Source organism: Planococcus citri, chromosome 5, assembly GCF_950023065.1.
Source record: "Planococcus citri chromosome 5, ihPlaCitr1.1, whole genome shotgun sequence".
NCBI classification, from domain to species: domain Eukaryota; kingdom Metazoa; phylum Arthropoda; class Insecta; order Hemiptera; family Pseudococcidae; genus Planococcus; species Planococcus citri.
In genome coordinates this window covers 15,478,310-15,495,226 of record NC_088681.1, presented here as the reverse complement: position 1 = coordinate 15,495,226, position 16,917 = coordinate 15,478,310, and the positions used below count along the sequence as shown (strand labels likewise).

General features: G+C 32.1%; 1 protein-coding gene across 2 annotated transcripts; it reads right to left on the bottom strand.

The window, feature by feature from the left end:
* Positions 1-160: 160 nt before the first annotated feature.
* Positions 161-11,499, bottom strand: LOC135846747 (monocarboxylate transporter 10-like). Of its 2 annotated transcripts, XM_065366014.1 has the most exons (10): positions 11,345-11,499; positions 10,777-11,233; positions 9,859-10,164; positions 8,891-9,042; positions 6,181-6,392; positions 5,653-5,872; positions 5,344-5,484; positions 5,031-5,256; positions 3,718-3,905; positions 161-430 (listed from the first exon to the last, which is right to left on the bottom strand). In XM_065366014.1, the coding sequence occupies exons 3-10, from the start codon at positions 10,031-10,033 to the stop codon at positions 404-406; spliced, it is 1,341 nt and encodes a 446-aa protein (XP_065222086.1). In that variant the 5' UTR covers positions 10,034-10,164; positions 10,777-11,233; positions 11,345-11,499; the 3' UTR covers positions 161-403. The 2 variants fall into 2 exon arrangements, with proteins under 2 accessions (XP_065222086.1, XP_065222087.1); XM_065366015.1 differs by lacking the exons at positions 10,777-11,233; positions 11,345-11,499 and adding an exon at positions 10,491-10,631.
* Between the last annotated feature and the right edge of the window lie 5,418 nt (positions 11,500-16,917).

Below are 16,917 nucleotides of genomic sequence, written 5' to 3'. Positions count from 1 at the left end.
CATCCGTGGCTGTAAAAATAGCTGACGATGTTGCACCTCCGATGGGAATTTTCCTCCTTTTATTTTGAATTCGAATCCCAAGGGTCAATTATATCCCAGTATAAGAAATTAAGAATATAATTAATTACCTAACTAAAGACAAGAAAAAATGTAAATGAAATAAACCACAGCGTACATTACGTATTTATTGTCATTTTTCGACACGATATTTTCGTTTTTTTTTTGTTTTCAGTTCAATAAATAAGGTTATTTTAAAACATACAAATATTTTTTAAAGAGAGTATATTGAGATCTTCTAGCAGCTTTTTCTTGGGACGTATAAAATATAATGTTCAAGTGAGGAAGCAAGAAGGGGAAAAAATGATATATCACTTGAACATAATATTCGTTTCAATACTGTTCATCACACGTCTGCAATTTTCCCAGTTTCCTAAAAAAAATAAAAATAAAAATTATAGAGAAAAAAATCAAAAAAAATTCAATACTTTCGAAGTTAAATAATAGACAAAAAATACGTACCAAAAGAAATTGAGAAAAAAGCATCGTGCAAATGATTACAACTTTTTAAGCAATAGCAAAGCTAAATAAATTGTGTTAAGTGATCATAATATCCCAAGAGTCGAGACTTCCCGCAGGAGACGAAATTTTGCAGCAAGTTTTGCCAAATTCTGATCTCGTAGGAAGTCTCATCAAGATGGAGGAAAAGGTTAAAAGTTACGAGATTATGTAGTCATACAGGGTGTCCAAAGACTGAGCGATCAAACTGAAAATTTAGATTAGGTAACAAAAATCCCGAGTCTGAGTCTCAGTTAAAAAAAAACTTTCGATGAATATGTTGCCTGCTTCAAAAATTGGAGGAGTGAAGACAACTTTTTCCCTGAAAAAAACTCGAAGTTGACAAGAAAAATTCAAAAAATTTTACGATATTTTCACGTTTGCTCAGATTTTTTGATGACTTTGTAAATTTCAATCCTTCAAACAAAAAACTGTCATTATGAAATATTATTCATTTTCTGACTAATTTTCGATTTTTTTGGATCAAAAATCGAGATTTTTTTCAAGTCTTTTTTGTAGCTCGACTTCAATTTGCAAGCTGATCAAAAACTCACTTCACTCAATTTTTTTCGCTTTTCGATGTCTTATCTGTCCAAAAGAACTACAAGTTTTTATAATAAAAAAAAAATTTTCAAAAATTATCGTGTAAAAACCACCTTTTGGTCTTCAAAAAACTATAAAGTATCGAAGAACTCAAAAAATGACATTCATCGGTATCAAAACTATAATTCATCCAAATATTTTTCGAACCACAGAAATCTGTTTTTCAAGTTTTTTTTTTTTTTTTTTTTTTGCTTTTGAGAGCTAGAGAGTGGTATTAAATTTTCAGGGTCGTCGAGAGCCAATGCGGTCCCGGGGTAAACATAATTTGGTCCCATTTCTAGGTACGAAACTATATGAAGGTATTAGAGAGAGGGGAGGGGGAGGGGGTTCAACTGATATAGGAAAAAAATATTAATTTTGCCAATAGATATCATTTTTATATGACTGATAAACATTTTCATTTTTTGTATTGGATTTTTGGGGGACTCAAATACGAATTTTCCTATTTTAAAACAGGAAAACAAAATTGGCCCGAACGAAGCAAGGGCAAAATTTTTTGAAAATTTGATTTTAAGAGGCTTAAAAACGATGTTTTTTTTAAAAAGGAATTGATTTTGAAAAAAAGGGGCAGGTCTGAGCAAAGCAAGGGTAAAAACTTGAAAATTTGTATTTGAGAGAACCAAAAACTATGTTTTTTTTACACAAGGAGTTCATTTTTTGGCTTTTAAAATTTTGGGATTTGAAATATTTTTTTTTTTTAGAATGTTGATTTTGAAAAAAAAAAGAGAAGAGGCCCAAGTGAGGGAGAAAGCTGTTGAAAATTTGTATTCTGAGATACGTAAAAACTTTTATGAGAGAAGTTCTTTTTTTTCACTTCAAACTTTGATAATATTGAATGATATATTTTTTTAGAAATATCAATTCTGAAAAAAAAAAAAAAAATAGAACAAACCCGAGCAAAGCGAAGCGAAAGCTTTCAAAAATTTGTTTTCGAGAAGTACAAAAAAAGGTTTCTGTTTCTTTTGCCCTCTCCCCCTCCGTTCGACAGCCCAGCAAATTTGAATAATTTTCAACCACTAAAAAAAATTGAAAAAAGTCTACATAATTCAACCAAGTACGAGTATTTCTGAAAAAAATTTCAAATCAGACTACACGACTTGGCGAGACGTTTTCGAAATGTTTGCAAAATTTTTTTCTCAGATTCCCTTTACTCCTCCTTCCAATTTCCTCCACCACCTCCAAAAAAGCACTCAAAATTGGAAGAATTTATCCGCAATTATTAATCATCCCACTCCCTTCAACAGAAAATTTATGAGCAGGAATTCTTCCAAGCGTAAGACTTTTTTTTGGGGGGGGGGGACGAAAGGCTTTTAAGGCACTATTATTTGTCAAATTCAGGACTTCGTTAATTACTGAAAAGACTTTCATAATCCATTAAACATCCAGTACTCGATTTTATCCAAATTTTCAGTTTGCCAACCAAATTTCTAAACACCAATTGAAATTATGAAATGCCAATGGCAACGAGAGAAGTTATAATTATGCAAAGAAAATAAAATTAGGAATTGAAAGGAGGGGAGAGAGTTAGATAAATTAGTTTTCAGTTTAACCTCACGAGAAAATAATTTTTTGTAAAAAAAAAAGATCAATAACTCCCTCCAAAAAATTGTTTTTTTTAAAAAATTTTTCTCAAAAAAAAGCATTAAAAAAACAAAAATTTTAAGACTTCTCAATTTTTTGCACTCATACAGTTTCTTTCAAAAAAGATGATTTTTTTGCAAAATTGAACCAAATTTTCCAAAAAAATTGAACCAAATTTTCCGAAAAAATTGAACCAAATTTTATTCAGAAATAATTAAATTTGATTATATCATCAAAAATATGATCACCAACGCCAATTTAGGGGGATTTCTGAAAAAAAGAGAGAAAAAGGGAGGGGCAGGGAAGGGAACAATCATCAATACAGATGAATACTGCATTTAAAAATTTTAACATTTCAACAAGTACATATCTCTTAAAGCCAGAAAAAATTCCTTCAAAGATTAAGATAGGCAACTGATTTTACTTCACGCTATGAAATTTCCATCCAAAATATAATCAAATCAAAAAAATGACGTAATTATTCTTTGACGAAAAAAAAAAAACAAAAAAAAAACATTAAAATCGAAAAACTATAAAATGAAAGGGAGACCCCAGAAAGCCGTTATTCGCAAGAGGAATCTTCCAAAATACAACCACAGCGAGAAATGAAAATCATAAATGCACAAAAAACAAAACAAAAACAAAGTAGTATATAAAAGGAGAAAAAAACGGAGGTGATCAGCAAGCATTTATGCGGTAAGGTGTGCGGCTAGAAGCTCGGATCTCAGTACTTGATTAACAGCATATTGATTAAAATACTTAATGCACAAAATATTTAATTCAACAATATCACTTATTGGTATTTTTTTTTTTACAAGCTTTTTACGCCATCATAGCCACATTAGGTATTGTACTGGGGGATTAAAAAAATCAAGCAGAGTCAAGCAGCCAGGGCAAGCCTGTTACATTGCATGTCAGTCTTTGTAGTTAGTATACAGTGGAAAAATCAAAATATCAAATGGAATTATAACCATTTACCTTTGTGTTTATTGCGTCACTCGTGAGTTGTTTCTTCTCAGACGATTCCTTCGATTCGACGCATTCGATTTCGTCTTCGGCAGACTCCATGAAATGGATTTTGGTCATCATGGCGGCGCCAATGAAGGGCGGAATACCGGCTAATATGAATGGTAACGTGTACGATTTAGTATGATCGTATATCGCTCCTGTAAACAGAAATCAATTTTTAATTAAATTCACTGTGAAACAGTAGAAATACTTGTGATGGTCGACAGAGCATGCAAAACTACATCACTGGGTGAAATTTCAGGAGCTGGAGTAAGTTTCTCAAATATTTAGTAATTTAAAAAAAAAAATCAAATTTGAGCCGAAAATGGGGGGGAAATCACAACTCACCAAATTGATCTAGAAACATTGAATTTAGTTCGTGATGTATTTTTGACCTCCCTCCCTCGCTCCCTTTTTATGGGAAAATATGTAGAACCATATTGAGCAGTTCTGGAGCCTCCGGCAGATTTCTCAAAGTTCAAATTTTTACAGAATTTTGCCAAATGAAGTTGGAAAACTCAACCTAAGTTGAAGGGGGGGGGGGGTGTTGAAATATTACTCTAGATATCCTCAATTTATTCGGCTTATTTTTATTCAGATTTATGCAAAAATATTTTCCCACAAAAAGTATTGGATTAGGTGTTGAAAAAAATTTGAAATTTGATCCCCCTCAAAAGGAAGTTGAAGAAAAAAGTAAAAATCGTTCCAAATGGTTCAAATTCATTCCTAATGCAATCTTCAGCTAACATTTCAAATGCTGAAGAGCATTTTCTGATTTTTGGTGAATTTTTGGAAATGAAATTGAGTCAAAAATGGGCAAAAAAATCAAAATTTTACCATAATAATGATCCAGGGAGCTTAAATTTGGATGCCCTATTTTCGACGCCACAAATATCGATTTTCAAACCGATTTGAGGGGTTGGGAATAGGCTAAGTAGTAAGTACATCATATAGACATCAAATTTTAGCTTCCCAGGTCAATTTGGTAAAATTTTGATTTTTTTTTTCATTTTTGACCCAAATTTGATTTTTTTGAAAATTTGCCAAAAATTGAAAAATGCACTTTAGCACTTGAAATGTTGACTAATGATACATTTTGCAAGCTCTTTTCATCCAGCTTCGCCCAATTCAAAAAATTTTTCTGCCATGTGGGATACCTCACTGATTTTTTTTTCATAAATACTAAAATGGGACTATTTTGCAAGACAACACAAGGAGTTGGAACTTGAAAGTGAAAAATCTGCATTAAAATCACGTCAGATTCGAAATGAAAAGACCATCACCTGCAACTGTCGGTCCGATAGTCATAGGAATAGAAATCAATCCGAGTAAGAATCCGATTGCTTGTCCGGCTCCTTTCGGGCCACAGAACTTGAACGCAATCGGACCCACGACGGTAACAAAACAGCCATCAAATAAGCCCATGACCAACGTAGTCATCAAAAGTAACACGTAATTCTTCACAAACGGCGTCAAGATCGATACGATTCCAATGACTACAAATGAAAGCTGCACAAATACATACGAGAAATAGATTAAATTAAATCACATGAAAATAATATTGTATCTGACAAGAGAAATCATCATCGATCTAACCTGTTGCAAAAATATACTATTCACTCCTTTCAAATCTGACAATTTCCCGAAAAGTATTCTGCCAATGGCTGATGTGATGGCGATACACACGACTGGTAACTTTTCATTCTCGCCTTTGAAATTATCATCGATAAACTTGGCCTGTGAACGTAAATGATGCGTTAAATAACCCATAAGTAGTTTCTCTTATCTTTAATGATAAGCAACGACAATAATTATTAATCTAATTGAAAGATTAAGTACCTCGAGGTATCGATCAATTAAAAAAATTTCAAGTACATTATATTAGGTACATTACGTTCAGCTTACCATGTGCACATAGGGCACAAAATATCCGCATAATGCGATAGGAACTGCTACAATCCACAAAACGTATCTGGGATTCTTCCATATACTGATGTTTAGAAAATTGGCGAAATACGCTTCGCTGGTATCATCTTGCGTGCTCTTTTTCGACAAAGGAGATTGGAAACGTGGTTTGAATGCGAACGAGCATAACATCAAAGAGCTCAACAACGCTGCCAGGTACCTGGACAACAAAACAAGGGATAGATATAATCCACGTTATGTAAGCAAATTTTTCACTAATTAAATTGCAAAATAAAAATTCCAGATTAGGATCAGGTTTTAATTTACTTATCAGATGTCGTGATAAAATCAATCGCGATTAAATTCGTAATTCGTACTATGACTTAAGATCGAATTTCATCAAATCGCGTAACACGAAGGAATTAGGATTTTTTGACGCAATTTGATGAAATCAGGTCGAATCAATTTCGATGTACGAGTAACTGGGTTTGAAATTTTGTCTTCGAAATCATTAATTTGTAATTATACCTGAAGCAGGTAGTCAGGCCACCCGTTTTCAAAAGGTAATCTAAAAGGAACGGCATAATCATGGTGAATACTGAACTACCCAGGGTCACGAATCCATTTGCTAGACCGATATTCTTCTTGAAATAATGACCGATGATAGTTAAAGATGGAATGTACGTCAATGATGCTCCGATACCATACATAATACCACACGAGAAGATGAGAACATAAACCTGTAAGCATAAGAAAAGTATTTGTTAATTATTATTCTTCAAATGTAGGTAAATCAATCAATCGAGATCTCCGCTAGATCATTTTTTCAAAAAAGGACACATTAGTGATGTACTGATGGACTCAGATGAAATTCCCATTCCCATTCAAGGGCCTCTCATCTGCTCTCAGTCGAAAAACCTTTATCTAAATTTTGGATTTTTCTGAACAATTACACTTAGCAAATCACATCAAATTACACGTATAAAAATATGCTTCATTGAACATTTAACAGCAGCGTTATGTAAAAGTATGTGCCAATAAAACGAGCTAATCGTGCATCTAATTCTTATTCGGTACTTTGAGATAAATTTTTGAACCACAGAAAACATCATCGAACAATGTAAAATATTTTTCAATTTAAGAATGTGAAAAATGTGTAGGTACCTAAAACAGAGGATGGATCACCAAAAAAAATCCCAGAAGGTTTTTGACCAAAGGTAAAGCTCTTCATTTTCAGTTGAGTCACTCAGGAGAAAAATAAAACCCCGGAGAGGGCCTTTGAGCGAAGATATGGGCTCTCAAAGAGAGGACATTTTTAAAAAAAATTGTTTTTTTGCTCTTGCCTTTACCAATCTGTTTTGAAAAAAAATGTCTAGAATTTCCTTCTTTGATTCTTTGATTTTTGACGAATTTTTAAAACTTCAAAATGATGCATTTTCCATGAAAAAAATCAAAATTTGATAAAATTAAAGTATCAAGCTAAAATTTACTTTGTATCCCAAGTATTTGTGATCAACCAAATTCAAAATCGCTTATTAGCGGTTTTGAGCCATTTTAGAGCTTATTTTAACTTCATCAAAATTTCAATTTTCTCCACGAAAAATTGGACTTCTGATTTTTTTTTAAATCATCGATTTAAAAAGATATTCAGCAATTCAGCATCTTCTCAACACAGTAGAAAAAAATCTGCTGAAAGCTCTGAAATGAGGTGAACACCACTAAACGATTTGGAAATCCAAAAATAACAGTTTTCTAAACCAAACCACACCTTTCTACATATCTGAATTTTATCTCGGATTTTTTTCAAAAAAATGATCGACTTGGATTTTTTGAAATTCACCAAAAATTTTAAAATAAAATTCAGCACCTGAAATTTTGATTTGTAGGTGTAAGTATTTTTTCAAATTCTTTCAATTTTTTGTTTGATTAAAAAATTTCCATTGCCTCAATTTGTGATTTACCAAATTTATGATGGCTTTGGATTGGACTTTGAGCCATTTTAGAGCTCACCCTGATCAAAATCTTGATTGTTTTCCCATAAAAATTGGACTTTTGTTTTTCTTTACATCGTCAACTTAAAAATAAAATTCCACCTCTTTCTCGCCCTTCTAATCTACGTTTTACATATTTAAATTTTGATTTTTTCCCTCCCCCCCCCCCAAAATAAACTTTGAATTTTTTGAAATTTGCCAAGAATTTAAAGACGAAATTCAGCATAAAAAATTTCACTCAGTAATGTATTTTTTGTGCTACTTCGATCTTTTTTTTCCTTTTTTCAAAAAATTTCTGCTCCCTAAATTGATTATTCAACAAATCGATGATGGTTTTGGGCATTCCATTAAATTTAGATTTTTTCAATTCAAAAATGAAATCCAGCATCTTTTTGACACAGTTATAAATCGAAAAATCTACAATGATCAAATTTGGACTTTTTTCCCCCAAAAAATAACCTTCTGCTGATCGAAATTCATCTTTTCTATTAATGAGTGAATTCGATGTTTGATGAATTTTTTTAGAACCAAAATAATCCATTCTTCATGAAAAAGATCGAAATTTGATAAAATCGAAATGGTCTTTCAATTTTTTGAGACTGATCTCAATTTCACCAAATTTTGAATTTTCATGATGAAAAGTGGACTTTTGAATTTGTAAAAATTCTCAAAAAATTGGCAAATGAAATTCAGCATCGTTTCTTTACAGAAAAATCAAAAAATCTGCTGCATTTGATATGATGCAAACATCATCGATTGATTCGAAACGCCAGAAAAAAAATTACAAAGAATACAAAAAAATTGAAATTTCTCCCCTCCCCTCTCCATCCAATCAATTGGGTCATTTGGGTCATTTGGGTCTGATTTTGTGGGGAAATCAAAATTCAAGATGAAAAAAATCAAAAAACTTGAACATGACTTGATTTTTTTTTGCATAAGTAAATTTAGTTGAACTAATATTGGATAACTCGATTTTAATTTCCCTTCCAAATTCCCCTTGAAATTGAACGAATGATTTTCAAGAGTAGGAGCCAAAGAAAACAAGATCAAAAAAATGAAATTTCCTCCCCCTTCCATCCAATAATTGGATCGAATTTCAGAGGAAACCCCTACATTCGAGATTAAAAAATATAAAAATAAAACATAAATTACAAATTTTTCGCAATTAAGAGAAAACATAACACTGTTGAATTATTAAAAACAGAAAATACCTTTCTGTACGTACAGTATAAGAATGGGAAACTTACATTATCAATATAAAATGACGATATTAATAAACTACAGGTGATCAAAAATCCGCCAATACAGGTCGTAGGTCTGATACCAATTCGATCGCTGACCATTCCAGATACCATCGAAAGTAGGAAAGTGGTACCAATCATCAACGAACCGATTAAAGCTGAATGAAAAAATCAAATCAAAATCATTATAAATAGGTACATAATAATGGTATAATGTACAAGTACAAATGCATAATATTACTACATAAAAAGCTGTCGTGATTCGCACATGCAACTCACATAGACGATAGACGAACCATATCAATTGGTAATGATTCAATTTTCAGCGTGAAATTTATCTATAAGGACGTCAAAATTAATTCAGGTGGATTTTTTTTTTTTTAAATACATTGTTCATAGGTCATGCAAATATGTAAAAAAAAGTTGATTTTTAATCATCGATTATTCATGTGTGTTTATTCAGGAATTTAGGAATAATTAAGAACTTGAAAACTGATTTGAAAATAGTTTTTTTTGAACTCTTTTTTCATTTTCTGTTTCATATCGTCTTTTCACCTACGACGAATTAAATTTCTGATTTCAGCCCGGTTTTATTCCACGAGTACTAGACTTATTTAATCTGCAATTTCGGAAGTGGTTTTGATAAAAATTAAGCTGCTCGCTCCTAAGATACCGTACTAGCGATTAAAATTTAACCAATCCAAATTCTTGAAAATTTTCATCAATTAATACCACTTGTAAAATATCACCAAACTTAACAACCCAACAATAGATTCTTCACGTTCGAGTTGTTCGGATTAACGTGTATGCATTTCAGAATGATAAACCACACGTTGATTTTAATCACATAACTAATACGGTCACGTTTCATCACTTGAATACAATAAGGTACTCTAAAAACTATGTATTCTTCAAAAAAAAAGAACACTTTTTAGAGATAAATTATATATCTACGTAGATATTTGGAAACTTACAAGCTTTAGCAGCCGCGTTATCCATTTTCTTGTCGTTATAATTTCTGTATATTTCTTTATAGATAATCGAGTACGAATTCACAATACCGAAGATCAATCCATTACACAGGAAGCTGGCGAATAGCACGACGTAGGCACGAATACCTCCATCAGGGGGTTGCTTTTCTTCGGGCATATTGTCGTCGGAATATTACTCGATCGAAATAGAAACAATTGTAAGGGAACTCGATGGAACCGAACTCCGAACACCAGTACTCAACTGCAACTGCAGCACTTGCTCATCAATCTGCTAAATTAGCTATTCACCTGGAACAATAAACATATAGCACACTTTAGTGGAATGAATTCTGACGAATAATATACATAATAAATTCTCAAAATATTCTAGTAATTGTTTTACGGTGCATAATAATACAATACCGGTGAATCAAATCGATCTCACAGAACAATAACAGGCACCGGTATCTATTCTCAAAAATGAATCAAGTGTATTCTCGTTCACTCGTTGAAATACTTATAATTATATTTTATATAAATAAATAAGTAAATAAGTTGATCGACCTCTTAGAATATAATGCACTTGTAAGTTTATCAAACGAAGAACAATTCCACGTACTTTGACATTGACTTACTTATAGTTAGCTTTACTTCGATTCTAGTTTTACAGTCGCAGGAATAATTACTTAATCCGCGTTATCACTAAATACAATTAACGACGAATATTTGCGGTACTTTTAGTTCAATAAGTTCAACCAACGAGTAATTAAACGACTACATAGCTCAAATGTACGAGTTACATAATATTGAAAAAAAAACAACACATATCGAATAACAACTCAGAATGTAGAACACGTTATCATAATAATAATATAGAAAACCGTCGCATCGGTCTCGTATTGTTCTAATTATATTACTTACTTCGTATAGTTATTGTATATCGAACGTACATCGAGTAAGGACAGCAATTATCAACATTTGAACGCACAATGAATGAACATTTTGGCGAGAATGTTGCGTAATGCACAGCACAGCACCGAGCACACCGAAAACCGAACGGTGGTGGAGGTAATTTCGAAGCACGTGTTACTCGAAGCACGTTGTTCGGTAATACTAGCACCAGTTCGCTAATACGAACGTTTTTCAGTGGTAAATTTTATCAGCTGTATCAGTATACCGAAGCTTTAGGTAGAGATACTCCTCAAGTTGATACTACTGTTGATACGTGTTGAGCGCATGACTAAAGCTATATATCTTCGAACAAATGTCATGAATTAAATATAAGAAACCATAGAAACGATACAGGATCCGGTGACGTTGGATGGTTGAAACACTTCGGTTATACTTTCGAATGCAAGTTCAAGTTTGAAACGATCATCTGCAACGAAAAACCACACCAATATTGTAAACCTAACAGCACTAGGTTCCAACTCAAACTCAACTTGAAGCTTTGATAGTATTTTTACTCTTCATGAGCCTATATACTTACTATTAAATTGTTCGTTCACTTTATTCAATGGTGTCAAGGTACATCACAAATACGAATATCAGTCTACTGATAACTTTCCAGTAAGGTAGCTTTCAAAATGATAAAATATAAATATCCAGCCCACCAACGATATCCGGCCTCTCAGCTTTCCGTCTCCATGGTAACCGCATATACGTATACTAAACAGCAACTATCACAAATCCTTTCAACTTGAACTTTCAATACGTCTTGATGACTATTATAGAATGCTACTTGTTGTAAATTAATTCAATTCATTCTACTACAACGACTATACGTACTGTATTATATGGTAACGGATATCAGCAACTTGATTTGCACATTTTTCAATTTCATCGTTCGCCTAGCTTCAGCTTCCTTCTGCGTCTGCTTCTACTCCTACTCGTGTTTTTTTTTCAAGCTAAACTTACTGCGATGCTGCGATCCGGTCTACGAGGTCTTTGGGTCATTATTATTAGTAAGAATTACACTTTCAATCAATTTCAATTAGGTATAACTAATACACAGAGTATACCATGCCGCCTTTACGGTTTCCAAGTCTTCACTTTGCCTTGCCATGCGAGTAGAGTAGACGTCTTCTCTCTTGAGTCCTGTGAACTAGATTTTATAACGAATAAAAAAAAAACAACTAGCGGACGTGATTTTCCATTAATTTAGTTACTTTAATTTACTTACTCGGTCATCGTTTTTATTTTCAGTTTACTTTAAGTCGATTCTGCTGTCGTCGTAGGTCGTATACTTGGAGATTGAAACAATACTCAAGAATGAGTACAGGGTGTTCTGGAAATCGTCTTCAATTTGAAAATTTGAAATCATCAAAATTTGAAGAATCCCAAGTTTGGAAATTTTGAATAAATTTTGGAAGTGTAAGTATGTCCCAATCTAGTCACTGTTACTGACAAAAAAAGAAAAATCAATCACACTTTATATTAATCACTCAACGAAGAACCTGCTCCCTCAAAACACTGCTGAGGCGACTCATCGAGCAATTTCATCTAAGTACACAGCTTCAAAGAGAGAGTGTATATCAAAAACATTCTGAAACATGAAAACTTGATAATTTAGAATTGGAGACAAAAATTCATTTGCAAAAAAATTTAATTTTTATAAATTAAAAAAAAAAATAATGGAAATATTACCTACTTAGGTACTTAATTTAAATTTTGAAAGAAAGAGAATTGGAAAATTTTGAAGTAAGCATAAGATGATTGAATAAACATGTAGAAAATAAGCATCCTTTTTCAATTTTACAAAAAGTACCTAAGACGTTTTCAATAATTTTGACAAAAAAAAACAGATTTTTTTTTTTGTTTTCATGAAACAGCAAATCAGCAAAATTATCTATGTATGTAGAAACATTTCGCAATTCTGGCAAAAAAAGCAATGCTTTTGACCGAAAATTGTCATAAAAATAGGTAAGTATGCTTTACTGAAGAAGGAAGACAGTATCAAAATTTATTCAACTCAAACATTTTTCAGCGATAAATTCTTCCACTTGAAAAAAAAGAGGAAAAAATTCTGAACTCAGAAACAATAAAAGCAAAAAAAATGTGGAACATTTTCGAGTTTCATTCAAATACTTGAGTGAAAAAAATAGGACTGTTTCGGAATTTCGGCCGAAAAAGTAAGACCTACAAAACTTTGACAAAACGCAAAATTTAAATTTAAAAAAAAAAGAAAAGAAAGAAAGAATTAATTTTAGCAATGTGGAAAAAATCAAGACTTTTTGGAAACTATGAAAACAAAGAACAAGGCTCATCATATTGATAAGGATTTTTTCCAATAGTTCAAATGCAAGGAGGGGGGGGGGGGGGGGTGTGGCCGAAACTTATTAAAGTCAAAAATTCAAGCCCTATTGGCAAAAAAAAATATGACTTTTTGACAACTCTGGCAAAACAAGCAAGATCTTTAACACGAAAATTTCTCAAACAGGTTGAAAAATTTTTGGATTAAATTTAATAAATAAATTTTCCAAGAAGACTACAAAAAATTTGGGGAGATGGTCGAAAATTATTCAAGTCAAAAATTCAAGCCCTATTGGCAAAAAATATGACTTTTTGACAACTCTGGCAAAACAAGCAAGATCTTTAACACGAAAATTTCTCAAACAGGTTGAAAAATTTTTGGATTAAATTTAATAAATAAATTTTCCAAGAAGACTACAAAAAATTTGGGGAGATGGTCGAAAATTATTCAAGTCAAAAATTCAAGCCCTATTGGCAAAAAATATGACTTTTTGACAACTCTGACAAAACAAGCAAGATTTTCATTTTCAACACCAACATTTTTCAAACAGGTTAAAAAATTGTTGGATTAAATTTAATAAATAAATTTTTCATGAAAACTACAAAAAATTAGGGGGGATGGTTGCAACTTATTCAAGAAAAATTCAAGCCCTATTGGCAAAAATATGACTTTTGGCAACTCTGACAAAACAAGCAAGATTTTCAACACGAACAATGAACATTTTTCAAACATTTTTGGATTTAATTCAATAAATAAAATTTCCAAGAAAACTACCAACAAAAAATTAGGGGGGATGGTTGAAACTTATTCAAGTCAAAAATTTAAGCCCCATTGGCAGAAAAATACTACTTTTTGTCAACTCTGACAAAAAAGCAAGATTTTCAACACGAAAATTATTCAAACAGGTTGAAAAATTTTTGGCGTCGTCGTCGTCGTCGTTTCCTTATAAGCGGTAGGCCTATTGGCCTGTCTGCTGCGGTGTGGAACCTGTTGAGGATGAGCCTGAGGTATCCGTGAGTTTCCTCCTTGGTCTCCCTCTGCTTCTCTTCCCCGTTGGTGTATATTGGAGGACCTGTTTTGGTGATCTTGTTTCCTCCATCCTTTTGACATGATTTCTCCAATCTTTCCTATACTGTTTTATCTTCTTCATGACTGGCTTCACTCCGAGATCTGCTGTTATTTTCTCGGATGGGACTCTGTCTCTGAGAGTCACCCCTGCCGTTCTCCTCATGAACTTCATCTCTGCTGCCGTTATTCTTCTTTTATCCGATTTCTTCAGTGCCCATACCTCGCTTCCATACGTCATCATTAAATTTTTGGCCTAAATTGAAAATTTTTCATTTTCTAAGAAAACTACAAAAAATTAAGGGGAAAAAATGAAATTATAAAAGAAAAAAGGAAACGAAAAATTTATAAGTTTCATTTTTAAAAAAGTGAAAAGACAAGACCTCTACAATTTTGACCAAAAAGGGAGACCTTCGGCTAACTTTGGCAAAAACAATTTTCGGTGCCTAATTTCGACAAAAATAAAGGTTATCAACAATTTTGACAATTTTTTTGGGTGGAGGGAGGGGGTAAGGGGGACAATCAACTTATTGGAAAAAGATAACAATGAATTTCTTGGTTTGATACGTAGATGGAAAGTGTAAAAAAATTGAAATTTTCTGCAGTTCTGACAAAAAAAACTTTTTAGCAAATGTTTACAAAAAACGCAACTATTTAACAATTTGGCAAAAAAAAACAAGATTTCTCAGACAGGAAATTTTTAAAATTAGGAAGGCGAAAAGTACATTTTAAATTTAATCAAATCGAAAAGTTTTTACGTCCTACAAATTTCCTATTTTCAAAAAAAAAAAAAAAAAAAAAAAAAAAAATGAGAAAAAATTTGAAGATTCTGAAAAAATACAATTACTTACTTCCAATCATTTTTCCTAAAATTTTTTCTATTTTCAAGAAAATTGGAAAAACGATTTTAAAAAGTTGAGATTTCGAAAAAAGTACAAAAATTAATGAAAAATTTTAAAGTGTACGTATTTTAAACAAAAAAAACTTATTTTTTTTTTATTATTTCGCAAAAAAAAACTTTTTTGCTATTTTGGTGAAAAACATACTTGACTTCTCGTTTACTACAAAAACATTTTTCACACATTTCAATAAAGCGAAGACGAGAGACTCAAAAACCACATTCAGGTCAGAAATTGTTTCACTTTCAAGCAGAACTTTAGAAAAAATATCAAAATTTTGGACGAGCGATGAAGGAAATGAAAGGAATTTTTAAAGTTGGGTGTAAAAAGTGAAAAAATATGACTTTTCGACAATTTTTGCAAGAAAGCAAGATTTTTGACCGGAATTTTTTTCAAATAAATAATACAAAGGGTGGAGGACGAGAGGGGGGGGGGTGAGAAAGACATCAACATTTATTCGAGTCAAAAATGTTTTTAAAAAACTTTCGAAGATACAGAATACAGAAAAAAATTGAATTCAACTTCTGAAATAATAATACAAAAAATAAAAAAGTGTAAATTTAGAAGTTTCATTTAAAAAAGTAGAAAAAACAGAGCTTTTGGGGATTTTCGGCAAAAAACCAACATTTTTTGGTAATTTTGGCAAAAAAGAGAGACTTTTGACCTAAAATTTTTTCAAATGTTTCAATGGGAAGTAAGAGGACTTGAAAAAATTATTCTTTTAAAATTGAGGGAAAAAATCCACGTTTTGAAAGAAAAAGAAAATAGAATAAGATGTATTTTCAAGTTTCATTTTTAAAAGTAGAAAAAAACATGACTTTTTGACAATTTTGACCGGAGGAGAAAGGAACCATTCAGACGAATCAAAAATTCTCTCACAAAACTTTCCACTTACACTGTTCAGTGTTCAATCCTTCTCAATTTCTTCCACATACAATTTCGTCCATTAGTTTATCATTCATGTCATTAAATTTCTAATTCACATCTCATTTTCCTTAGTTATCATACCCAATTAGAACAATTATCACGATCCATTCCGGTATCTAATTTTCCAATCACACTTTATATTCTTCACATAATTTCCAAAACCTCTATATTTTATTCACATTTCCCTCATTCTTTCTTCGAAACTCATTACTCAATTCGCCAATGTCAAGGCCACTTGCTCGATAAATCAAATGTTGATTTTCCATCAACTTTCGCATCACCACTCTGCGTTCTGGCCATCATTAAACGACACAAAATAAACTTTCGACCCGGATCGATAAGCTTAGTAATTCTCAACCGAGTCAAAACTTTCCAAATGGACCGCCTCGAGGTTGCAATATTCTCCATTCTTAACGATTTGTTTGCATTATTCGTCGGTGTAATATTCAACTGGTGGCATAAAACAAACACTTTCTTCGCATTAAAACGACCCCATTTCGCCTATTAAAACAAATCTGTTTTCTTTCCGATCGTTTCATTAAATCCACTTCCACCATAAGGTGCAATCGATTCGCTCATTTAGTTCGTATCTTCTCGATTTGAAAACCCCCTCAACATTTAATTGCATCCGAATCGAATTCCTGTAAAATAACTCTAGACAGCTAATGTAACGCGTTATCAAATCAGTAGTAATTCGGAAAACAGCATTCGAATCATTTTTTTCAATTACTCGAGCAATTGATATAAGATCGTCAGAAACTCATCAATTCGTATACAGATAACGTGCAAACTGCATTCTGCACAAATCGACCGTAAAATTATCGCGAAATTCATTTTAAAAAAAAACACTTTCTTTGAAAAAAGATGAATCTTTCTCAAAGCACAGAAAAAATAAAACAGCTACCTCGAAGGTAGGTA